This window comes from Protopterus annectens, chromosome 10.part0, assembly GCF_019279795.1.
Source record: "Protopterus annectens isolate FY-2018-M chromosome 10.part0, PAN1.0, whole genome shotgun sequence".
Classification (NCBI taxonomy): Eukaryota; Metazoa; Chordata; order Ceratodontiformes; family Protopteridae; genus Protopterus; species Protopterus annectens.
Window position 1 is genome coordinate 1709017794 of NC_056744.1, and position 27393 is coordinate 1709045186.

Genomic DNA, 27393 nt, shown 5'->3' on the forward strand with positions numbered 1-27393 from the left:
TGAGGCCTGCCTGTATGGCACCCTAGGTGGTCATCTAGTTCGCCTATGCCTAAGGCTGGCCCTGTGACCACTACAAAGATGGCCCTGACTGCTACAGTTTGATGGATATGGATTTTAGATATCTCCTAGATTTTTCTGTAGAGCAACTTGGTGATGGAGCTTCTTCAGTAGCCTTGGAAAAGAAGGCATTCCTAAACTGTATGTGGAACCTGCATAGACTTAATGTCAACATAAGTATATTAGCAACAGACAGACATCGAGGGATTGGAAGTGTGATGAGGACAGAATTCCCTGAAACTGACCATCAGTTTGACCTGTGGCATGTGTCAAAAAGTATTATCAAGGAGAGTGTATCTGTTGCCAAAAAAAGGACATGGAGTAGCTAATGCCATGGTGCCAGGGTATTTGAAAGCACTTATGGTGATGTTCAGAAACCTGTGATGGGGATGCATAGCTACTGCTTGAAAAATGGAAGTTTGTCATCCATCACATTACAGACAGGCACACCTGGGAGCAGGGAGAGGAATTCCATGCATGTGAGCATGAGATTCCTTTGCCAGACTGAGAAACCAAACATTGGTTGGAAGTTAGTGATGCACCGCACACTGCAATGGTGAAGATTGGGACCGACAGAACACTGGTGAATGATCTCAAACACTTAACACAGTTCTGCCACACAGGCAGCTTGGAAATATTTCATGCTCTGCTCTGCAAGTATTGCCCCAAATTTGAGTACTTTTCAAACAGTGGCATGAAAGTACGCACAACACCAATGTGAATCATCAGCAAGCAGTAGTACATTGCCCAAAGAGTACCTCCACTAAAAAAGGTGAGCTGCATTCCTGGATCATGTATCCTAAGGTGAAATAATGGGCTGCTAAACCAATTTTTGAAGATAGAAAATATGACCATGTCTTTGACATGATTGTGGATGTCCTCCTGATGAAAAGTGCAAACATTTCTGTTCCAAGCTTTGCGGTAGGAATTGTCCCAAAAAGATATTGCCAGGTGTGAGAGACCAGATAAAGCAGGCATATATCATGGTTTGTTAAATTACAGACTCATTGACTACTGTTGCATGCAATAAACATGATAGAAAAATTGTGTGACAATAAGGCAGCAGCAGACATACAGGTTTGATCAGCAGTGATGTGTGAAATGTGGTGTAACCAGAGCACATTTAAATTAACTTAAATTGCTCTTACATACAATCAGAAGCAGATTATTTTTCAGTAGTGCATTCATTGATGACAGCTGTGATGAGTACAACGCTAAGTTAGGACATACAGAGGAAAGTAACAAAATGGAGTCGGTAGTGCTTGTTATCACAAAATGGAGTAGGTAGTGCTTGTTATCACAAAATGGAGTAGGTAGTGCTTGTTATCACAAAATGGAGTAGGTAGTGCTTGTTATCACAAAATGGAGTAGGTAGTGCTTGTTATCATTGCTTACAACTGTCAATAGGGAATGCTAAAAAAATGGAACTGATGGCATTGTGTGCATAGATGGAGACTAGAGGTGACAGTTTAATCTATTATTATGGTGTAGCTGCTAAAGATATTCTTTAAGATCTGCATTAGACTCCTGACAAAGAGAAAGACGTGCTAGACACTGAGGTAGCTATTTCATTTATGGTTTTGGTTTTTGGGTGTAATTAAAGTGTTGTGAATGAGTATGGAACATGAAGGTGCTAGATGGTTATTGAGAGGCTGCATCCCTGTTGATGCTGTGCATGAAAGGACACATGACTTGAGGAGTGCCCTGTTCCACAACCAATCATTGTACTTGGACATGCCCTACAGGGCAGAATGAAAATGAGTAACCATATTCGGAAGTTGTTTTATGTATCAGAGGAAAGTGTATATATCACACGTCCAGCAGTGGTGTATATATCACACGTCCAGCAGTGGTGTATATATTACACGTCCAGCAGTGGTGTATATATCACATGTCCAGCAGTAATAGACAAAGGAGATCGATGCAATGTTGATAACTGGTGAAAACATTGTGAACAGTAAAGAATCTGAGAACTTCTTTGAACTGGGAAAAGTAGTGGTCGACTTGAAATATTGCTCTAGATTACATGCAGGTTGTTACTGAACCGAACATGATCCATGAATGATTAACAGGCACCAGGTATTGTGTTATATCGATTATCTTTGTTTGGGCTTCTTCAACTGAAAAAATATTTAAAAAGTTTTTATGATTCAATCCCAGGATTTCATAGTCTGCACTGTCGCAGTCAACAGATTTGTGGACAGTCTGCACACACTGGAAAATGTCTGACAAGTAATCAATATTCTGATAGGATTTCAAGTTTGGATGATACAGCAGGAAGATATTTATTGTCTATGTTATTGCTTTTTTATGTTGTATTACACAGTACTTAAATCTGTTGTACAAAACAGATTTTGGATGGATTTCAATTGAACATATCCTAACATGATTTACTGTATCAGTGTTATGTAAATGTTTGGAATGTAGACTAATGCTGGCTTAATTTTAGTAATTGAATGATTTTAATTTAATTTACTTAAGAAAAAGTATACTGCTGAGGCCTGCTTGTAAGTGATGATGTCAGAAAAGATTGCCTTTAAGGTGATAACTTATTCATTACAGGGAGACTGTTACAGCTCCATCGGATGATCAGTCATTGGGGCCAAACACTAAAGGCCCCCTTGTGTGTACTATACACAGTGGCGGCTGGTGACTTAAGATCAAAAGGGGGCTGCAGGAGACAGCTGAATGGGTGGGGTCAATGGGAAGGGGTGTGGCCAACTATAAAGGGGAGGAGCTATGCTCAAAACCACAAAAACTAACTTTAATTAAATACGCTGCCCTGGGTGGCAAACCATCATTATGAGAGTCCAATCAAGACAAAAATAAGTGTAGAAGAATAAAAATATTTCAATGCATTGGCTGCATGACAGCTTACTTAATATCTAGATGGAAACAAAAGGTTGTGAGGCATGAAAAAATAAATTACTTTTTAAATACATTACTGGAATGCCAGTCAAAATCAAGTATAAGAAAAACCAGAAGCACTCAACTCAAACCACTTCTCCTTGCACTGCAGTTCTAATTATAATTTATATTCAGCTTTATTAAATGCAGTTGCTTGCTAGTGCTTTTTTTTTTGTGTGTTTTAGTTGTGTTCACACATGTTCACATGTTCAGAGAAGTTTTTTATTAGCAGCTTATTACTATACATCAGCTGCATCAGATTCCACAAAGTTCAGTGGGGGGGACAGCATGTCCATTTCCTTTTTTTTGTTTTTCCCTTCCCCACCCATGTTAGACTAGTTGAGTGACAGATTTAGCATCAGCCAGAAATGCTTTCTACACACACCACACACACATCAGATCTGATCTGCAGCAGTTGCAGCAGTGACATGACATTTCAGTATGTTTTTTTTTTTTTAAAAAACTGATTATCCCAGCCAATTGTTTTTTTTTTTTTTTTTTTGTTTTGCTGCTTGCTGTGCATGCTTTTTTCCCCACTAATAATAATTATTTTTCATTATGCAATAGTGTTGCTTATTTTTTTAGTGCATGTATGCAAACACACACATATAAGACAGTTTCCCTCATTTCACAGGACAGCATTGCTTTGGACAGTTGCATCTTGGAAACAAACCCACTAAGATGCAAATGTCCTAAGATTCTACAACAGTAACATCTTGTACTGTCTCAATAAAAAACATGTCAGACAACGCTGAAATTGGATCTCCTGTACTAAAAGTATTTTTCCATTAGCTGATTCAGGAATCACACAGTAACTGTCTGCATAATACTGATTCCTCTGAATGAATTTATTTTCTTTTTCTTTCCTGCTTTGTGGTACAATGTTTGGATTTTACACTCTTTTCCTGAACATCTGACTGCAGTAGTTACACTGGTTACCTTTTGCAAGTTGAGGAAAATGCAGTGTCTATATTTACCGATATTTTCCTATCTGTGTGCATAAGTATGTATGCAATATGCAATCTAAGTTTATATTTATGTGGTTTTAAAACCACAGCCTCATGTCTTACTGACCGGCTTGCAATTCAAGGCATTCTTGAATGTCTGTCAAATTTGCATATGCTGTATATGTGATAATGTGTGTATTTTATTAAAACTTTCTATGCAGTGCACATAACTGTTTTAGTTGTGTACTTCACTGTTAATATTAGAATTCTCATAACTTTTCTCAAACTTTGCCTCTTTTATGACTCAGATGGCTGTAGTGATAAGACCATTTACCCCCTTATCAAGATGGAATATACAGTGATTGTCTAATCTTATTAATATACAGTGATTAACTACATATATATATACCAGTTCAATATCAACCCTTATGTTATCAGGTGGGTTTCTAACTGGCTCACTAACAGATCACACTCAGTCAAAGTAGGGGACTTTACATCAACCAGCAGACCTGTCAGCAGTGAGTTTCCACAGAGGTCAGTGCTGAGCCCCGTATTGTTTGGAATGTACTTCTCAGAAGTTTGGGCTAAAACAGGATGGCTGTGGCTGACTAAGTTTGCTGATTACTGCAAATTCGGTGTAGTCACTGAATCCCCAAACGATGTCAATATAATTAAATAAAGACTTACACAAACCAATGATTGGTGGCAAAGCCATGGACTCAACTCAATGCTAAAAATGCATTATCATCCCCTTGGATAAAAACGATATCCATACATACAATCATATAAATAATAATACCCTACATAATAACTCAGTAGTGAGAAAACTGGGAACGGTAAACTTTGACTGCCATTTATCTACTATGGTAAGGAAGGCATTCTACATTGCTCACCTCATTAGCAAAGGTATTGCCTCAAGAGGTCATAACTCTCCTGTACTCGACTCTCAACAGGCCAGTAATAGAGTACAAGGCTCCCATTGGTATGTACCTTACCAGGCACCTGCAGCAACTTGAGAGACCTCATAGATTTTTAAAAGAAGAAATTTCAGGGTCTCCAGCTACTCAGTAGCGTACAGACTACTTAGAGGAGACGTGTGCACTTGGCCTACAGAGCAATCTCATATCCCAACCCAATGGCAATGCTGCACATCTGCAAGTCAGATGGGATAAGGGTCTGTTCCAGAGAGCGTAACCTGGCCTACAAGTCAGATGGGATAAGGGTCTGCTCCAGAGAGCTTAACTTGGCCTACAAGTCAGATGGGATAAGGGTCTGCTCCAGAGAGCATAACCTGGCCTACAAGTCAGATAGGATAAGGGTGTGCTCCAGAGAGTGTAACCTGGCCTACAAGTCAGATGGGATAAGGGTCTGCTCCAGAGAGCGTAACCTGGCCTACAAGTCAGATGGGATAAGGGTCTGCTCCAGAGAGCATAACCTGGCCTACAAGTCAGATGGGATAATGGTCTGCTCCAGAGAGCATAACCTGGCCTACAAGTCAGATAGGATAAGGGTCTGCTCCAGAGAGCACAACCTGGCCTACAAGTCAGATGGGATAAGGGTCTGCTCCAGGGAGCATAACCTGGCCTACAAGTCAGATGGGATAAGGGTCAGCTCCAGAGAGTGTAACCTGGCCTACAAGTCAGATGGGATAAGGGTCTGCTCTAGAGAGCTTAACCTGGCCTACCACATAATTAGGACCTGCTGGACAGACAGCTATGTCTCTAAGAGGTTGCCACTCCTCTGGAATAGGCTACCAATTCACATCAAACAGAGCCACTCTATGACCCTCTTTAAGTATAACCTGGATGACTGGATGGGAAACCTTAAATTCCTTGCCGGGGAGTTCACCTATGACCCTCCTAGATATGGGTAGTCATTGCTAGCTAAGATCTTGAGTTTAGGTTAGATCTTTTACATTGGGTTTCTCTAGTATTACATTGGGTACACATGGGTAGGCTTGTAAAGACCTTTGGGTCAGTAGCCTAGTAAACACCTGTGAACCTATCAAGTAACAAGAGTATTCTTCCTCTTAGTCATCTAAAGTTTTAGAGATGATAATTTTACTTGTGTGTTGGCATGCTCTCAGACTGCACTGCATTTTTTTTCAGGATAACTGTTGCCATATCCATATGAATTTGGTCAGGAGAGGTACTTAGGAGGAAAAGCTCAGCAGCAGGAGGCCAGGAGTAATTACATGTAGACATTAATTTGCCATTACAGAGTTAAAGTTCTTCCTGGATATACAAACGGAAGGCAAACAAGGTACTCCCAACTCAAAACTGGACAACATATGTATAGTTCAGGCTGGAAGCAATCAGCAAACAGGGTGAGGTGAAGAATAATTGGACATTTTACACTATATTGCTTTTACAGTTAGCTCTGTTCAAGAGAGTGGCACTGGACACAACACCAGTACCAGTGTGAGTACAAATTCATTCACAGTATCAATGGACATATGAGAATAATAGATTATAAATACCTTGAAGGCAGCATTACACCTGGAAAGCTATCCGCTGGCTGCACAAAGACATGGGGAGACAGTGCAAACCTTATGGGATAAACTCCAAAATATATGTCATACGTAATACAACAGATTCTTTTTCATAGCCTGTTGTTTATCAGCCCTATGTGGAGCATTTATATGGTTAAAATGAGAATAGTCTAAGGATAAATAGCAACAACATATGACTGATCAGGAGATGAAGAACTACTGGCTGGCTCCAGCCTCACGGGCCACAGAATGTACTGTAGTACAATGCCTACAACACTACCAAACAACACAGCAGCCCACTCACACAGTGTCATCATAGACTGGCACTTAAGAAGGAACAGTTTTCTGCCATGAGTAGTGTACCATGCATAGCCAGCAAAGGTGAGGGCTGTATTGAAGAAAACAGTGGAGTGATGAAGCTTGGATCCCAAACATATACCTCACACTCAGTTAGATTCCATGCTCATTTAGAATAGTGGCAACTTCTCATGTGCAGTTGGCAAGGACATCATGGGAGAGCATCAAGAAATTAGGAAGATGAAGTCCAACGCTTATGAAAGATAGGTGAAAATAAACTCTTCTAACTTGCCTAACATTATCGCTTATTTGCAGACCCTGTGTGTTACCTGTAAGACATACATTGCACCTTCCAACAACACCTTTTGTTGACTGGAGCTTCCTGCATGTTTGATCACCTGGTACCTTGCTGGGGCTCTTCCATGTGAATGGAAACACCTGTCTTATATATCACCTTCTGGAATATGCTGACATTACCTGTGATGTATTGTGGTACCTAAGATATAGCATGCAAAATTTGTGTTAAAGGCCTGATTACAATATTTACACTGAGGCCACACAGTTTGCTGAGCTGCACACCCTTCCACAATCCTTACTGTTGCCTACTATTCATGGTGATACTTATATTGAGGGTTCAAATGCCATTTTGAATATGTGCAGTTCTTGCTCTGCATGCCATTCTTCAGCAGACAGAGTGCTGTCCATCAGTAGAATACATGGTCCATTCCATCCTGCTTGACCTCTTACAGCTATGCAACCATAACAAAAACTGTAATCTTTTATAGGCACAGAAATAGAACGTGGCTGACACAACAGATTTCTATCCCAAGGAATCCTGTACTTACTGAATAAACTTCCTATGTATGTCAAGCAATACTACACGTCATCTGTAATCAGTAATATTCTGAATGAATAGCATGGAAATCATAAATCCTCTTTGGGGTATATAGCATGGTGCTTCTTGACCGTGGAGTTTAGTTCATTCAACAGTGCTCAGGCATAGCTGGCTATGCTTATCAATGGTCTTTTAAACTGCATGAGTAGTACATACCTATGAACCTATCAACCTAATATATAATTACCAAGTATCTCACAAATGTGTATGCTGCATATAGAATATATATGCAGACAAAAACATCACTTTATTGATGAATGTATTGCTATAATCCCTCTCATTTGAATGTCATAATATGGTCATTAGTATATACCACTGACCACACTAGTTTTCATACTACCATGACTGTGCTACAGATACCTCTGAATTGCATATGCCCTGCTTGTCAACACTCACTGTATAGTTTAGCTTTACACACTGTGCTTTTTTTCATTTCTGAATAAGCCACGGTGGTGCAGCGGTAGCGTTGTCACCTCACAGCAAGGGGTTCTCCCGTTCGATTATCAGCTGGAGTGCCTTCTGTGTGGAGTCTGCATGTCCTCCCCACAGTCGATTGGCATTTGACAAACATCCGTGAATGGGCATGCCTTCGTTGAAGGTTGGGTGTCAGGCTGGCACCTCAGCACCATAAACATCTACTGCCAATCATTAGCGGACCAGAGTTCCGCTGTGGTGACCCCTAACCGGGAAAAGCCGAAAGAAGAAGAACAACAAAAACAAATACACCCCTACTGTGTTTTATGTCCTGTAAGAGTACTGACTATATACATAACAAGGTACCTGTAAAACAAACATTTAATTGTTTATTTTAGTAAGTAATGAAAACAACAAATAGATGTATGCTCTACTCTCCAAGGTAACATAAATTACACTGTTTGAAATCCTTTAATGTATTCCCCTTATTTCTTTATTCAGCTGTTTGTTTATTTGTTTATTTATGTATTAATTTCAGCTTGATAACCATGTAAGTGGGTGGCTGGCAGACCCTTTTCAGTCACAACTTGAGCTCCATGGAGCAAGACACTAACAGAAGATTCGAAATAGAATAAAGAAGTATACTACTTTCTGAAAGAATGTCAAACAGCTTGGCAAAGTGCTTAAGTGGAATTCAAGCAAGATGACAGTTGAAAAGATATAAGAAATGTAAATGAGGTCAAACTATACAGCTTTGCAGGCAAGAAGGGCATTATTGCTCATGTCTGCAATATTGGTATGTATGTACATATGTAAAATGTATAAATATAAATAAGCTGTTTAATAGTGTGGCTATGTTAAGTATAGAAGGGTCTTTACATTTTAATTTATTTTTTTTAGCTTTATGTGCAAGTAGTGTTCTTTAAACTAATGAGTGTGTATTATAGATGTCTTCATTGTCGTGATTTATCAGCAAAATTGTCTCTTTGCAACAAAATATCACACTTGCTTTTACTTGCAATTTACACTGTTTCTCTGCAAACCTGTTACATTAAATCAAAATGTCTATCTTTCTGTCTATACATACATATGATAGTTATGAAACAGTCAAATAAATAAAACTATGACTTCACATGGAACCAGAGTGTCTACTTGCTTGTTTATTTTGTAAAATAAATGAAACTACAATTTCACATGGAATATGTGTGTCTGTTTACTTATTTATGTATGTATAAAGTTCTACTGGCTAGTTCTAATTTGAAACTAGGCTGTCTAGTGTATAGGAATATGCATGCAATAAATGCCATTAACTTCTTGTGATGTCATGACATTTTAGTTATAATTGAAGCCCTACCTTTCAACGTTATAGTGCACTGAGAAAAACCTTGACAGAAACATTTAATTGGCTAAAGTAGTTACTAAAGTCCAAGATAAAAGAGTAGACAGCGGTAACTTTACTCAAAAGTGTTACACAACAGCAAAAAGGTACAAGCAGAAGACAGAGTCCATATGACTTGAAGATGACTAGTTATTCTCCAAGAAATACCCACTACAACTTATCCCCCTACTGTTACTAAAGAACGGGTCCTCACCAAGCTATTCATAGTTAAAAACCACTTGAGCCACGGATGATGGGCAAAAAACTGCATACTGCCTATCTTGACCTGGTAAAGGCATTCAGTACACTACATCACTTAGGTATTACAGACAAACTCAAAAACTTAGACATAAATCTGTATGTAACCCAATGGATAGTGAAATGGCTCATGGATAGGACACATGAAGTTAGGGTGGGGGTATCCAACTCCACCAACAGGCCTGTTAGTAGTGGTGTTTCAGAGGACTCAGCACTTGGACCTCTCCTGTTTGTAATACACTTCTCTGAAGTGCTAGCAAATATAGAGAGTCTTTGGGTCACCAGATCTGCAGATGACTGCAAGTTGGGTGCAATGACTGATTCCTCCAAAGATGTAGATATCCTTGAGGAGGGTCTGAGAGCCAAGTAACTGGTGCCAGAAACATAGCCTAATACTCAATGCAAAAATGCATATTTATACCATTTGGTAAGATAACCACCCCTGCAAATTACAACATTAATAACACTTTCCTAAGAGGAGACCCAGTGATGAGGGACTTGAGAACTCAGGTTGACAGTAACCTGAACTTTGATCACCATGTGTCCACTGTGGTGAGAAAATCCTTCTATGTGGGGCAAGTTACAAGTTATGGCAAGGCATCCAGATCTAAGGAGATCATAGTCCCACTATGCTTAGCCCTCATTAGACCAATAATCTAGTACACTGCACTCTTCAGCATGTACCTGACCAGGCATTTGCAACAAGCACAGTGGCCACAGAGCTTCCTCATTAAAAGAATACAGGGTGTAAATAACAGGTCTTATGTGGGTCACCTCAAACTCTTTTTCTTGTACTCAGTCTCCAGCTATAGTGGAATGTAGGGAAAAGGTAGGGTACTAGCTAGCAATGAACTTTTCTTTAAATAAGCTATACTTTACTGGGTATGACACTGATGCATACAGTGTATTTTATATAGCATATATCATGGATTGAGGTAGGGTAAAAAATAAAAAAGACACATTAAAAAGTGCCGGATCCTCATAGGTGCACTGGTTCCAGGACTGGAAAAACTGGCAGTGTAGAATCTTCAAGACACAGAAACATTCCAACAATGGGGTTGGAACAGGTTTAGGGGGACGATGTCCTTACCCCATTGTAGAAGGAATTACTAGTCCACAAAAACTAATAGGTCAGAAAAAGAGCCATAAAGATGATAAACTGGACTGTTTAGGATAAGAAACAAATGATGTATTGTGACTATTATGCAAGATGCCAATAATTTCTAGATGCAAGAAATTCAAAAACATTGAGAGAAATCAGAGAAAAGGAAAATACTTACACAAGAAAAACTGTCAAAACCTTCAAATGCATCTTTGTGTTCATTAATACAACTGATCCATGAAAAGCATTAGATAGACAAAAACATTGGGTCATTTGGAAAAAGAAGCAACCAAGGAAGTGCAAAAAATGTAAAGAACAAAACCCAGATGTTTTTGAAAGGCATGAAAAATAAACATGGATATGGGAAAGAAAGCGATCTGTTTTGCTGCGTTACTTATGCAAAGGAGACAGCCAAAGTAATCACTACCAGACAGCATCTACAAAGTTATTTGAAGAGAAATACAGGCAAAGTATCCTGATATGGAAACTTTCACAACACAAAAATAGGATCACAAAGGGGTAATGTAAAACAGAAGATTAGTAAAGTGGAAGTTAAACCAATAGAAGCTAAAGTTAAGGAGTACTTCCAAAGTGAAGGATTTAGTGTAGAAAAGAAAGTCTAACACACTTTATGTTACAGCATGATGGAACAATTAGTCCCCAAAGTAAAGAAAACATAAAAAGAGGGAGACACCGGTGGAAGAAATATGGACATGGGAATGTATAATAACTTTAATGTGGCAGAATAATTATGCAAAGGCAGAAAAGAAAACAAATCAATACAAAAAAGTGGCACCAAATATAGTTGCAGAGAAATACAGGCAAATGCATCTGGATATGGAAACTTTTACAATACAAAAAATAAGAAAACAAAGGGGGAAAGTAGAAAAGAGGATTGCTAATGGGGAAGTTAGAGAAATAGAAACTGTAGCTATGGATTATTTGTGAAGTAAAGGATTTAGTGTATAAAATCCAACAGTGGTAATGTTGCAGCATGATGGGTCACTGAGTCTAACAAATGAAGGAGAAACAGGTGAAACGGAAAGCATCTGATCACTTGCCACATGACGATTCTCTACAGCCTTCAGCAGGAAATGAGTACAAAACTTCAGCTGGGTTGCACAGCCAGGGAAGGAGCAAGAAACACAGTCAGTGTTGTGTAGCAATAGATAAGTGACAATTCTGACACAGTCAATGTTGTGTAGTGATAGACAAGTGACAACTCTGACAAAGTCAATGTTGTGAAGTGATAGACAAGTGACAACTCTGACAGTGTTGTGTACTGATAGACAAGTGACAATTCTGACACAGTAAATGTTGTGTAGCGATAGACAAGTGACAACTCTGACACAGTCAGTGTTGTGTAGCGATAGACAAGTGACAACTCTGACACAGTCAATGTTGTGTAGCGATAGACAAGTGACAACTCTGACACAGTCAATGTTGTGAAGTGATAGACAAGTGACAACTCTGACACAGTCAATGTTGTGTAGCGATAGACAAGTTACAACTCTGACACAGTCAATGTTGTGACGTGATAGACAAGTGACAACTCTGACAGTCAATGTTGTGTAGCGATAGACAAGTGACAACTCTGACACAGTCAATGTGTAGCGAAAGACAAGTGAGAACTCTGACACAGTCAACGTTGTGAAGTGATAGACAAGTGACAACTTTCACACAAAATGTTGTGTAGCGATAGACAACTCTGACACAGTCAATGTTGTGTAGCAATAGACAAGTGACAACTCTGACACAGTCAATGTTGTGAAGTGATAGACAAGTGACAACTCTGACACAGTCAATGTTGTGTAGCGATAGACAAGTGACAACTCTGACAGTCAATGTTGTGCAGTGATAGACAAGTGAATTCCTATATGAAAGAGCAACAGATGATGCAGCATGCAGCTGAAGGTAATATTGTCACAGAAAGATGTTCACTAACTTTCTGTAGAATCCCTGAAGCAAACAGAGAGCAAAGGTTAACAGCTGCTTTATTTAATAGAGAAGGATAGACATATAAAGATCAATGAAAAAATATTAAAGAATGTCAATAAGACCCAAAATGTTAGAGTCTGATTAAACAAATTAATAGAGTAATTAAATCTTTCAACAGAAATCTGTGTAATATAACAGATGTAAATAGGCTATATTAATTTGCAGCTAAATTAATAACAGTTAAAGTCTTACCACAAAAACACTGGGCAGTAAGGGAAAGGAAGGGGAGAAATCAAATGACATCATGGAAGTACTAAATACAGAGAACTATAAAGCAGTTAAAGTAAGAAGTGTCACTGGTAGAGGAGTACAGAAGAGGAAACAGATCAATACAGACAGAGAACTCTAAGACAGAGATGTGATAAAAGCAATGCACAGTATCAGAACAGATCAGTATATATTGTGCACACAAATCATAGACTAAAAATATAAGCATAGGCACAGAATCGTAGAAGATACACATATAAATATAAAGGAAAAGTACAACATAAGCAATATATTGATAATCCAAAACACTTTTATACAGAACTGAGAAACAAGGCAAAAAGTATTGAAACACCAAAAAAAAAAAAAAAACAGAAATTGATACATTTTGATACATGGATGCTTTCCTTGTGGTCATTGCACCAATTGTCAATATATTAACAAATCCAAGGATTTTTCTAGTAGGAATTGCTCCCAAGTCTTTGATCTTCAATTTTTTGCTAACTGCAGTAGTGATTGGATCATTTATCTGGCCACTTGTAATTGTGGAGCATTCTATGTGGGACAAACATCACGCCCCATGAGAATACATATTTCAGAACATATTAGTAATATAAAACAAAAAAGAATGAATAATGCTCTATACAAACACCATATGGCACATCCTACAGCTAAATTCATGTTTACCATCATTGATATGGTACATGGCAATCGCACCAACAAAACAGGATGGCACACAGTATTGAATGGTAAAGAAAAGAAATGGATTATTAAACTTGGTGGCTTGTTTCCCCCTGGATTAAATGAATATTTATGAGCATCCACCAATAGGTTCTGATCTTATGGTATTTAAACAGCTTTGATTTGCATATTTTTATACACTGAAGAAGGCTGTGTAATTTGTTTCCAGCCGAAACCGGTCTGTTTTTGCTGTTATGTACCACTAAAATATAATATTTATTTTTATCCAGTCACTGTTTGCTGGCTCTTTTTTCTTGTGTTTACCTACATTTTTCTGGAGCCGTGCAGCAGCTCTCGTGCATTAAATTACAAAAAAGCATTTGCCAGTATCCCACATTCATGGATGAAATGGGGCTTAAAATGTATAAGATATACCCTACAGTGATCAATTATGTTGCAGCAGCCATGAAACAGTGGCAAACAACTTTGCAGTTGCACCATGATAAAGGACAAATTACAGGAAAAAAAATTCAAAGGGGATATCATCTCCTGTTAGTATTGTGGCATCATCCATGAAGACAGTGGGATGCTTCTCAGTGGCTGGCTTATACCTGCCTGTGTCACATATGGTCCAGAGAGGTACGTCTCAGGTCATTCACATCCACATGGACTATGACCGAGTCATACTGATACTTGAAGTTTAGTGACCTCAGTGCTTGCATGTGATGAATCTTGGTCCCTGTCAGGTGACTAACTGTAACTTCTCCTTATCTAGCCTGGTGACAGAGACATTGGTATGTCTCACAATGGAGTCTCCCATCCCTGTCAGGTGACTAACTGTAACTTCTCCTTATCTAGCCTGGTGACAGAGACATTGGTATGTCTCACAATGGAGTCTCCCATCCCTGTCAGGTGACTAACTGTAACTTCTCCTTATCTAGCCTGGTGACAGAGACATTGGTATGTCTCACAATGGAGTCTCCAATCCCTGTCAGGTGACTAACTGTAACTTCTCCTTATCTAGCCTGGTGACAGAGACATTGGTATGCCTCACAATGGAGTCTCCCATCCCTATCAGGTGACTAACTGTAACTTCTACTTATCTAGCCTGGTGACAGAGACATTGGTATGTCTCACAATGGAGTCTCCCATCCCTGTCAGGTGACTAACTGTAACTTCTCCTTATCTAGCCTGGTGACAGAGACATTAGTATGTCTCACAATGGAGTCTCCCATCCCTGTCAGGTGACTAACTGTAACTTCTCCTTATCTAGCCTGGTGACAGAGACATTGGTATGTCTCACAATGGAGTCTCCCATCCCTGTCAGGTGACTAACTCTAACTTCTCCTTATCTAGCCTGGTGACAGAGACATTGGTATGTCTCACAATGGAGTCTCCCATCCATGTCAGATGACTAACTGTAACTTCTCCTTATCTAGCCTGGTGACAGAGACATTGGTATGTCTCACAATGGAGTCTCCCATCCCTGTCAGGTGACTAACTGTAACTTCTTATCTAGCCTGGTGACAGAGACATTGGTATGTCTCACAGTGGAGTCTCACATCCCTGTCAGGTGACTAACTGTAACCTCTCCTTATCTAGCCTGGTGACAGAGACATTGGTATGTCTCACAATGGAGTCTCCCATCCCTGTCAGGTGACTAACTGTAACTTCTCCTTATCTAGCCTGGTGAGAGAGACATTGGTATGTCTCACAATGGAGTCTCCCATCCATGTCAGGTGACTAACTGTAACTTCTCCTTATCTAGCCTGGTGACAGAGACATTGGTATGTCTCACAATGGAGTCTCCCATCCCTGTCAGGTGACTAACTGTAACTTCTCCTTATCTAGCCTGGTGACAGAGACATTGGTATGTCTCACAATGGAGTCTCCCATCCCTGTCAGGTGACTAACTGTAACTTCTCCTTATCTAGCCTGGTGACAGAGACATTAGTATGTCTCACAATGGAGTCTCCCATCCCTGTCAGGTGACTAACTGTAACTTCTCCTTATCTAGCCTGGTGACAGAGACATTGGTATGTCTCACAATGGAGTCTCCCATCCATGTCAGGTGACTAACTGTAACTTCTCCTTATCTAGCCTGGTGACAGAGACATTGGTATGTCTCACAATGGAGTCTCCCATCCCTGTCAGGTGACTAACTGTAACTTCTCCTTATCTAGCCTGGTGACAGAGACATTGGTATGTCTCACAATGGAGTCTCCCATCCCTGTCAGGTGACTAACTGTAACTTCTCCTTATCTAGCCTGGTGACAGAGACATTGGTATGTCTCACAATGGAGTCTCCCATCCCTGTCAGGTGACTAACTGTAACTTCTCCTTATCTAGCCTGGTGACAGAGACATTGGTCTGTCTCACAATGGAGTCTCCCATCCCTGTCAGGTGACTAACTGTACCTTCTCCTTATCTAGCCTGGTGACAGAGACATTGGTATGTCTCACAATGGAGTCTCCCATCCCTGTCAGGTGACTAACTGTAACTTCTCCTTATCTAGCCTGGTGACAGAGACATTGGTATGTCTCACAATGGAGTCTCCCATCCCTGTCACGTGACTAACTGTAACTTCTACTTATCTAGCCTGGTGAGAGAGACATTGGTATGTCTCACAATGGAGTCTGCCATCCCTGTCAAGTGACTAACTGTAACTTCTCCTTATCTAGCCTGGTGACAGAGACATTGGTATGTCTCACAATGGAGTCTCCCATCCCTGTCAGGTGACTAACTGTAACTTCTCCTTATCTAGCCTGGTGACAGAGACATTGGTATGTCTCACAATGGAGTCTCCCATCCCTGACAGGTGACTAACTGTAACTTCTCCTTATCTAGCCTGGTGACAGAGACATTGGTATGTCTCACAATGGAGTCTCCCATCCCTGTCAGGTGACTAACTGTAACTTCTTTTTATCTAGCCTGGTGACAGAGACATTGGTATGTCTAACAATGGAGTCTCCCATCCCTGTCAGGTGACTAACTGTAACTTCTACTTATCTAGCCTGGTGACAGAGACTTTGGTATGTCTCACAGTGGAGTCTCCCATCCCTGTCAGGTGACTAACTGTAACTTCTCCTTATCTAGCCTGGTGACAGAGGCATTGGTATGTCTCACAATGGAGTCTCCCATCCCTGTCAGGTGACTAACTGTAACTTCTCCTTATCTAGCCTGGTGACAGAGACATTGGTATGTCTAACAATGGAGTCTCCCATAAACAATATATTTGATTCTGTGCTGTTGCACCTCATGGCCTTGATAGTTGAGGCACAATAACAGGTGGTTTTATGTAATGTGGTGGGAGTTGTCTTATTTGTGTGCATGCAGTGTTTCTGACAACTGTGTTTAAGAGGAATTTGAGGTTTGGGTAAGTTGCATGTGAGCTCATCCTCAATTATAGTTTATTGGCCGTTTGGGCAGTTTTTTCCATCCCTTTCAACTTTCTAGTTTAAAAGCCTGCATTTGCGCTTGTTTCCCACCTTTCTTGTAACTAGTCTAGTCCAGATACAAATTTGCTGTATCCAGGACTGTTTGTAAGCTTCTGAGCCCACAAGCTTTTCTGTGTTGGAGGGAAGCCTTTTAGCTTATCAGTGGGAGTTGTAAGCACTAGGTAGCCTATTTACCACAACAGGAGTGGTTTCTGGCCCAGAAATTGTAGTTTATTGGATGTTTGGGCAGTTTTTCCATCCCTTTCAACTTTCTGGTTTAAAAGCCTGCATTTGTACTTGTTTCCCACCTATCATGTAACTAGTCTAGTCCAGCTACAGATTTGCTGTATCCAGGACTGTTTGTAAGCTTCTGAGCACCCCAAGCCTTTCTGTGTTGGAGGGAAGCCTTCTACCATATCAGTGGGAGTGGTAAGCACTAGGTAGCCTATCTACTACAAGATGAGCTGTTTCTGGCCCAGAAATTGTAGTTTATTGACTGTTCAGGCTGTTTTTCCATCCCTTTCAACTTTCTAGTTTAAAAGCCCGTGTTTGCGTGAGTTTGTGCTTGTTTAAGCTCTGCACTGCAGCGCCAAGCTGAGGTAAAGTATTCCTGGTGCCATAAAGTCTCCTCTTCAGTTTTTCCCATAGATCTTGCTAGTTCCTTATCTCTTGCACTTCAAATAGCTTAATCACTCTGCAGTTCAACAGGTTTTTGTAGCTATTATTGTAGCACACAAGTGCCATTAGCACTAGTCATTTTTCAAGGAAATAGCTCCAGTACATAGCAGTTATAACCACCCCTCCTGGCATGATTAAAGGGAAGTTCCCTGAGGTTTCTTCTATTAACCTGGTGCACTTGGGTATTCTGAGGTAGTGTAGCAACTGCCTCATGTACACAGACAACCCTCTCCTCTTACCTCCCAACACCCAGACTTGTGAGAGATGCATTTATATCAACAAATTGGAAGCTATGCACTCTCCCAGCCAAGACTGGACTAGCTGGTTAAGAGGAAAAGGTCAATACCTGCACCACACCACATGGAACACATAGACCTCCAAAACACCCACTATCACAGCTCTTGCATAAAACACAAACCACACACACACCTTCATGGACCCTCTTAAATAGAAATTTACCCAAACAGCAGAGACCTCTAAAACAGAAATGCACTCAACCACCACAACACAGCACAAACCACAGGACACATAGCTCACCTCCAAAGTGTGCCCCTCAACCTAAGCCCCACCTTGCCCAAAACACTAATCATAGTTGACTCAATACTGAGGCATACAGATGTCCCACTCACTAGGTTGAATAAGGAGAAGGTGACAGTCAGCTATCAGGTGCAGAATCCGACATATAACACACGCACTCAGGTCACTCCACAACAAGTACAAGTATGACACTGTCATTGTCCATGTGGGTGCGAATGACCTGAGACAGACCTCACTGGACTACATGAAAAGAGACATGGTGGAACTCTCGGATTATGTGGCCCAGGCAGGTATGACACTAGCCCTGAGCAGTATCCTACTATTAACCAGAATGATATTGCAGTACAAACAAAAAATGACTGACTTCAACAATTGGATAAATTTCTGGTGTCATTCTAAGGGGATCCAGTATCTGTCTGCTTGGGATGACATGATACACAGACCTAGATGCTTTGCCAGAGATGGCCTGCATCTGTCACCCCTGAGTTTTTGGGTACTGGCTAAGGCTCTTCCCACCCCTATACTGCTTTTTTTAGGCATGTTCCAAAGACCAAATTATCACTGTAACAGCTATAAATAAATGCAATCTGAGGGTCATGCTGCTCAATGCTAGAAGTCTAAATCTCAAGAGGAACTCACTCAAAGCACTCCTCAAAATCGAGAACATCAACATTTGTGCTGTAAAAAGAAAGCACCACTGCACTACCAGGCCATAACTCATTCAACACCTTTCGGCCACAAAGCATGGATCAAAGTTCCAAAGGCGGTGGTGTCTCCATATTCATAAAGGATATGCACACCTCCAGACTAGTAGCCCAGCATAATGCATTTGAGATATTTCAGGTACAACTAACATTGGGTAAGACGGCAATCCAGGTCACAGCCTACTATAGGTCCCCAACCATGTCACTAGGCTCTCACTCCACGTTCCTAATTACCATAGAATCTACCAAGGTCCAACCCAACACTCTCTTACAAGGTGACTTCCAGTACACTTCCATCAAGTGGGGAAAACTACTCAAACACCAATACATTGGCCCAACACTTCCTGCAATTCATCAGTTCCAATGCCTTAGACCAGTTCATCCTCAACCCCACTAGAGGAAGCAATATCCTTGACCACTAGAGGAACCAATATCCTTGACCTGGTTACTACTGACATGGGTGACCGTTGCTCTACACCAATGGTTAATCCCTCCCTGGTCAGATCCGACCATAAACTAATCACCATGGAAATCCACATCTCACCCACACACCCCACAAAGGTAACCACTTTGAAAAACTTCTCCAAAGCAGACTTTGGACTCCTAAAAACAGAAGTGACTGAGAATGGTCACTGCTTCCAGCTCATTTATCCGCTAAGTAAAAAACAAAACCAATAAAAGCAGTAGGAGTGAATATGAGAAACAGTTTGCACTGAAGTTTAAGCAAAGTTTTGTCTGCTTTTATATATTTGAATTTACTTAAAATGTAAATATAACTGAATAAAAAATATGTGTTTAAGTGAACAAAAACACACGCTGGGATAATTGTCAAGCTTTACATGTGCTAACTGGTACACTGTCTCTTTAAACAGAGGCTGTTCCTTTTACAGTCACTTCCTGCCTTTGTTGTAAAAATCAAACTAAAAAGTATAGAGTGAGTGTGCTGTATGTAAGCTGGGTTTATGTGTAGCAGTTTAATGTGCTCAGTTTTTTTGGCATTCTAGTCATTTTGGATTGTGACATCAGTATGTCATGCTGTTGATAGATTTTGATATAAAGTAACAAAACGTTTCTGTCAAGAGTTATTCAGTGGACTGACTGTTGTCTGTATATATCAAATACTTCAGGGCCTGAAACTGAAACTGGAGCACAAAAGTGAATAAAAAGACTTCTGGGAGAAAGAAAACATGCAGAATCTGTGTGCTACAAATGGGAGAAAAGAGCAGTGCTGTGGAGAGCACAGACGGAGACTGGAATTATTCTGCCAGGAAGATGAGGCCTTTATTTGTGTCCTGTGTGTTCCCAGACATTCCTGCCACAACTTTGTGTTCCTGCATGAGGCAGTCAGTGTGTATAAGGTAAGGGACACTGTATGATGAATAGCATGAAGTAAAAATGATCCGTGTATTCGGTATTTATTAAGAAACAAAAATCTCTTGGCCAGAGATCATGGAGGAAGAGATTAGAGAAAGTTGTTCTTGCCAGCACAGACATTTGCAGCTGACAGGGCAGAAGCTGGGACACTGGGAAGGTTTAGAAGTTAATATAATGGAAGGAAGTTCCATGATATACAGCTGTCCCAAGATAATGTGTGTCTACGACAGGAAAGTTATGCCAATCAAATCTGAAGCAGTTTCTTAACTGAATAACCATGACATTATTTTTTATTTTATTTTACATTTGACTGCTAGGGTGGTACACTGATCCCAGCTGACAGTCTGTAGATACTGCCCTGTAAGAAGAAAAAAGAAAGAGAACAGAAAGGTGGTAAGGGGTACATTATTAAAAACAAAACAGAAGCAATAATAAATATATATATTTATATTTATATAAACAGTAGCAGTTAATAGAGAGAGCAACAATTGTGAGAGAAAATGTGAAGTTTACAATTAATGTGATTATATTTTATGTTTATGTCATGGTGAAAATGTTGTGGTATAACGAGAGTCAGGGCAGGGTATGGCAGGGGAGTTAGGAGGCATTAGTAGATGGAGAGAGTAATACTAGAATTTGGGAAACCCTTTTGTGAACTCAGAGCTACTGAGGGCATGCCATGCTTCGACTTTATCTGGGATTGTGACATGGCTGAGTAGAGCTGTTTTTTGGACAGATATTGTCATAAAGATGTACTGCATTGCAGCAAACCCAGCCAAAATCTGTCCTCCATGCATTGAAGGCATTCCCATTACCCTATAGCAGACCCAGCTAAAATCTGTAATCCATGCATTGAAGGCATTCCCATTACCCTACCCAAACACACAGGTACAGTATTAGCAAAGGCTATTGGTGAATAGAGAGACCACACAACCTTTCATATGAGGTGTTGTTTTCTCTGACGGTTGCAGTTTTGACTTGGCATGTAAAAATAAAGGGTTGTGGGGGACAAAGCTCTCCAGAAATTATTTTTAATACCTTCTGACTTCTCTAGCAGATTTTCATAATGAACGGTAATCATCCCTTTGTAGCCGATGTATCTGCTGCATTCACCCTCACCATGCCCAAACCTGTGTGAAAAGGTGAGGTTGTGTGACTTTTGTAACAGTGTGTGTTATACTAAGGGTGATGGTCTGCATAAGACATTGATAAGTAGTAGGACGCTAGCAGTAAATGTGACTTATAACAGTGTGTGTTATACTAAGGGTGACAGTCTGTAAAAGACATTGGTAAGTAGTTGGACACTAGCAGTAAATGTGACTTTTATATGTGTTATACTAAGGGTGACGGTCTGCATAAGACATTGATAAGTAATAGGATGCTAGCAGTAAATGGTCCACAGTTGTGTGACCTTTATAATAGTGAGTGTTATACTAAGGGTGACGGTCTGCATAAGACATTGATAAGTAGTAGGACGCTAGCAGTAAATGGTCCATGGTTGTGTGACCTTTATAACAGTGTGTGTTATACTAAGGGTGACGGTCTACATAAGACATTGATAAGTAGTAGGACGCTAATAGTAAATGGTCCACGGTTGTGTGACCTTTATAACAGTGTGTGTTATACTAAGGGTGACGGTCTGCATAAGACATTGATAAGTAGTAGAACACTAGCAGTAAATGGTCCACGGTTGTGTGACTTTTATAACAGTATGTGTTATACTAAGGGTGACGGTCTGCATAAGACATTGATAAGTAGTGGGATGCTAGCAGTAAATGGTCCACGGTTGTGTGACCTTTATAACAGTGTGTGTTATACTAAGGGTGACAGTCTGCATAAGACATTGATAAGTAGTAGGACGCTAGCAGTAAATGTGACTTATAACAGTGTGTGTTATACTAACGGTGACAGTCTGCATAAGACATTGATAAGTAGTAGGACACTAGCAGTAAATGGTCCACGGTTGTGTGACCTTTATAACAGTGTGTGTTATACTAAGGGTGACGGTCTGCATAAGACATTGATAAGTAGTAGGACACTAGCAGTAAATGGTCCACGGTTGTGTGACCTTTATATCAGTGTGTTATACTAAGGGTGACGGTCTGCATAAGACACTGATAAGTAGTAGGGCGCTAGCAGTAAATGGTCCATAGTTGTGTGACCTTTATAACAGTGTGTGTTGTACTAAGGATGACAGTCTGCATAAGACATTGATAAGTAGTAGGACGCTAGCAGTAAATGGACCCACTGAAGATGAAAGGGCTGTTTTGAAATGAATACCACAGTCATCATTAGTAAGGCTTGTTCTTTCCTATGTCTTTGTGAGCAGTGTTACAGAAAGACTGAAGGAAAAGTCTGACTTTTTTAAGAGATCTCTGTTGTGTAGAGGGATAAAACCCTGACTCAGGTGACCTAAGCTCCTAAGCACTCAATCAGTCGTGTGGGACTTGGGTATGCAGGTTGATAGCAAACTGACTTTTGACCATCATATTGCCTCCATTGTACGGAAAGCTTTCTACATGGCCCACCTCTTTAGTAAGGGTATCTTCTCCAGGGACAAGGTGGTCATAACATCCCTGTATTCTTCCCTTATAAGACCCATTATTGAGTACAGTGCCCCTTTCGGCATGTACCTCACAAAGCACATGCAGCAGCTGGACAGACCACAGAGGTTCCTCACCCGGAGATTCCAGGGCCTCAAACATCTACCCTACACAGATAGGCTAAAAGCCCTGTCCCTCTATTCAGTCTCCTACTGACTCTTCAGAGGTGACCTCTGTCTGGCATACAAAGCAATCTCAGACCCCACCCTGATGGGACTGCTGCATACCCACAAGTCAGACTTCACCCAGACACGCAACCTCAACCTGGTCTGTGGCATCAATGAGATGTGTTGGCAGGACAGATTTGTAACCCAGAGACTCCTCTTTTGTGCAATAGACTCCCTCTCCATGTAAAGCAGAGTACCTCTTTAACCCTTTTTAAATGCAACCTGGATGGGGAACAGGAAATACACTCCTGGGATTCCACCTGTGTCCCTGCTGGACAGTGACATAGGTGCTGACTTGTCAGAACATGGGCTAAATTCTTGGTTAGGCTTGTAAGGGCCTCAGGGCCAGTAGTTTTGTAACTTCCTATGATCCTATGAATTCAGTTAGCAAATCGGGCAGCACCTGTTGGAGCTGGTCAGAAAGAAGAGGAATGATGAGGCATTGCCTACTCACTTTTTCTAAAGGAGAGGTTGTAGAGACTCCTTGGAAGCTTGGATGTTTCATTAGCCATGGTGGTGATTCTGGGTCAGTGATGATTGATGGTACTGCAGTAGGTGGATGGACAAAGGATACATAACCACATATGTTGAGGAATATTCCTTATGGCTTCAGTACATGCACAGCTGAGTGATGTCTTCCCAATATGTTTTATTTATCTTTTGTCGACCAGGTTAGTTCTGTAGGCTGGTAGCCTCTTTTCAGGTGGGACCTGAGTTTTATACTGCTAAGGGAAATTTGGGCAGGGCATTAGGGAATTTCCAGTACTCTCTTCAATTGCTGCTGTGGGATCTTTTACATCCACTTGAGCTACCACCAACTCATGCCATTCAGGCCTCTGTTTAATGTCTCATCCGAAGGATGGCATCCTTAGGAATGCATCACCCCTCTTATACTACATTACAGTGTCAGCAATCCATCAGCCTGGTGTGGTGATAGAATCCACAGCCATCTGAACTGAAGGTGAGTGTGCTAATGTCTGCACCAGTGACACTGCTAAGGCTTGTTAGGGGCTGAGTGTAAAAAAATTAGCTGGCTGAAATATGAAGGCATTGGCTATTTTGCTCTTGTCCTAGTCATGGGGGAATTTGTAACCCAATTGCTGTTAAGTTTTCATGTCTGAAGAGAGAAATCCATCTGAGGAAAAGAAAAAATCTGGGGTGGGATACATCTGTGATCTGGTTGCCTTTAATGAGGAGGAGGGATGAGAAAAGTTGGGGACCCAAAGGTAGTAGATGTTTTAAAAAAGTTTGCTTTTGGTGTGTGTGTGTGTGTGTGTGTGTGTGTGTGTGTGTGTGTGTGTGTGTGTGTGTGTGTGTGTGTGTGTGTGTGTGTGTGTGTGTGTGTGTGTGTGTGTGTGTGTGTCTATGTTGATGTCAAGTTCTGTAATAAGGCTAATATACAGGAAAGATGTGGAACTATTTTATTTGGCAGCAAGATTGGAGTGATGGCTAAAGCCTAACACTTTAAAGCCACTGCACAAAAATGAAAAATAATGCATCCATGAAATGTATAATTTCCCTTCTTTCCCCTAACCTTTTCTTCATCTGTCCCATGCCTCTATGAATACTCTCCACCACCCATTTGGGAAGTTCATTCTTATTTTCACAGTTTCAAGGAGTTGTTGGTCCTTGCAGTCTGCTGCCTTTGCTCTGTCTTCTCCTGTCCTTTCTCTTTCATGGTGACCCCACCCCCCTTGCATGTAGTCAGCATGATCGTGTTTTTCCACATAATGCCTTCCTGTCTTATCTTGTCTGTAGTGAAAAGAACTCCAGTTTGTATATTACCTGGCCTGACTCTTTTCATTTCAGATGAGACAACTTTTTATATCTTTCATCTCAGATTTCCTGTGGCAACCTGATATACTTTTCCCTTGTATTGCTTCCAGAAATGAACATAACACCCAAGGTGTGGCCTGACCAGGGTTCACAGTACTCAGCATCTGTTCAGTGGGGTCAGCATCTGTTCAGTGGGGGTATTACCTCTTTACTTCTGGAGTCATTCCTAACGAGAGTTTAAGCCAGCATCTCTTGACTGATGCCTTGGACCTCCCAGTCGTTTCCTGTTGATCCCACCCAGCTGTGATTTTCCCTAACTGGTACTTCTTACCATGGTTGTTATTGTGATGCAAGTACAGTATTTTACATTAGTGTGCACTGGATCTGAAATACAATTTTTTGTCCTGTTGGTCATCCTTTTTATGTCCTTGCTTACTATTCTTCACACCTACGCCTGACTTTGTTTCATTGTAGACAAAAACAGAATATAATGGAGGGGAAAACCCAAAATCAGGGACAATGTATAAATAGTACTCTGATTCACTTTGAAAGTTTATAGATTAAAAGGTTTTACATCTACTCTGATTCACTTTGAAAGTTTATAGATTAAAAGGTTTTACATCTACTCTGATTCACTTTGAAAGATTGTAGATAAAAAGGTTTTACACCTATTCTGATTCACTTTGAAAGTTTATCTAATACAAGGTTTTGCATCTACTCTGATTCACTTTGAAAGTTTATAGATTAAAAGGTTTTACACCTACTCTGATTCACTTTGAAAGTTTATAGATTAAAAGGTTTTACATCTACTCTGATTCACTTTGAAAGTTTATAGATTAAAAGGTTTTACATCTACTCTGATTCACTTTGAAAGTTTATAGAATAAAAGGTTTTACATCTACTCTGATTCACTTTGAAAGTTTATAGAATAAAAGGTTTTACATCTACTCTGATTCACTTTGAAAGTTTATAGAATAAAAGGTTTTGCATCTACTCTGATTCACTTTGAAAGTTTATAGAATACAAGGTTTTACATCTACTCTGATTCACTTTGAAAGTTTATAGATTAAAAGGTTTTACATCTACTCTGATTCACTTTGAAAGTTTATAGAATAAAAGGTTTTATATCTACTCTGATTCACTTTGTAAGTTTATAGAATAAAAGGTTTTACATCTACTCTGATTCACTTTGAAAGTTTATAGAATAAAAGGTTTTACATCTACTCTGATTCACTTTGAAAGTTTATAGAATAAAAGGTTTTGCATCTACTCTGATTCACTTTGAAAGTTTATAGAATACAAGGTTTTACATCTACTCTGATTCACTTTGAAAGTTTATAGATTAAAAGGTTTTACATCTACTCTGATTCACTTTGAAAGTTTATAGAATAAAAGATTTTGCATCTACTCTGATTCACTTTGAAAGTTTATAGAATATATATTTTTTAGTTATAAGAATTACAAAACTCTAATGTTGGACATGATTGCCATTTTTTTCTACCTCTAACTAGAAATTCCTTCTGGATTTTTTCTTTTTTTTTTTTTTTTTTTGATAGCTATATTGGTCTTTAGTTGTAATGAATAATAATTTCTGTCCATCACTGAATTGTTTTAAGTACTTTGTAAATATAAATGTATGTATACCAAGAATTGTACTTGATATCAGTATGTAACTGTTTTTGTGAGAACTTCTATTATTTCTTCCATGTATTTTTTATCTTTTGTATTGTTTCTATATTGTTAACTGAAAATTTTCTTCCCGGGCCTCCAATGAAAAAGGACCTGTGCCCAGTTGGACTTTCCCAGTAAACTAATGTAAAATAAATCCTTAGAGATTTACTAGAAAAGCAGACATTTTATGATTCAAAATTAGAGATGTTGTAGAAAACCAGGGATACTTGAGAGCTTTGTGCAATCCCTTCACTATGAAACTCACCATAGAGTACTGGATCCAGTCCTGACCCATGCAGTACCCCCATGAGTTATGTTCTGTATTCATGACAGCACCTTTCTAACAACAACACTCTGTGTTCAGATTTTCAGTCATGCTGCAGTTCAATTCCTCAGTCTGTTTTACCTCGGCCTGTATAGGTCCACATAGCACCCTTGCTGCTGTCTCTGGAGGACCAAGTCAGAAGCCTCGATTAACTTGGGAGACATCATCTTCCAATTCTCTCCAGTCAAGTTTTCCTATAACCTAGTTATAAAAACTGAATCAAGTTATACTGACCATTCCTTCAGCATTGTCCTGGACACTGTTGCCCTGCAGGAAGTACAGCCTTTCCCTTGGGATTCTCTGCATGACTTTGCCTGTAACCACAGTTAGCCTAGCAGACTTGTGGATCCCAGATTTTATTTGCTGTGAATCGGTCTTCAGCTAATTCCACAATAGCTAGTAATCTGCTGTAGATCCCCATCATCAGATCGACCAGCACACTGGCCAGGAAGATGGTCCATGTGGTTCCCATATGTATCCTGCCTTTTGGCA

At 40.1% G+C, this 27393-nt stretch overlaps 2 protein-coding genes across 2 annotated transcripts in view; one reads left to right on the top strand and one right to left on the bottom strand.

The window, feature by feature from the left end:
* LOC122814457 overlaps positions 1-27393 on the bottom strand; it is a 1903843-nt gene that overhangs the window by 1023991 nt on the left and 852459 nt on the right.
* Positions 19893-27393, top strand: part of LOC122813945 (nuclear factor 7, brain-like) — an 87900-nt gene continuing 80399 nt past the window's right edge. The window contains exon 1 of the mRNA XM_044086491.1: positions 19893-20343. Coding sequence (XP_043942426.1) covers positions 20173-20343 — 171 coding nt within the window. The 5' untranslated portion in view covers positions 19893-20172. The remainder of the gene's footprint in view (positions 20344-27393) is intronic.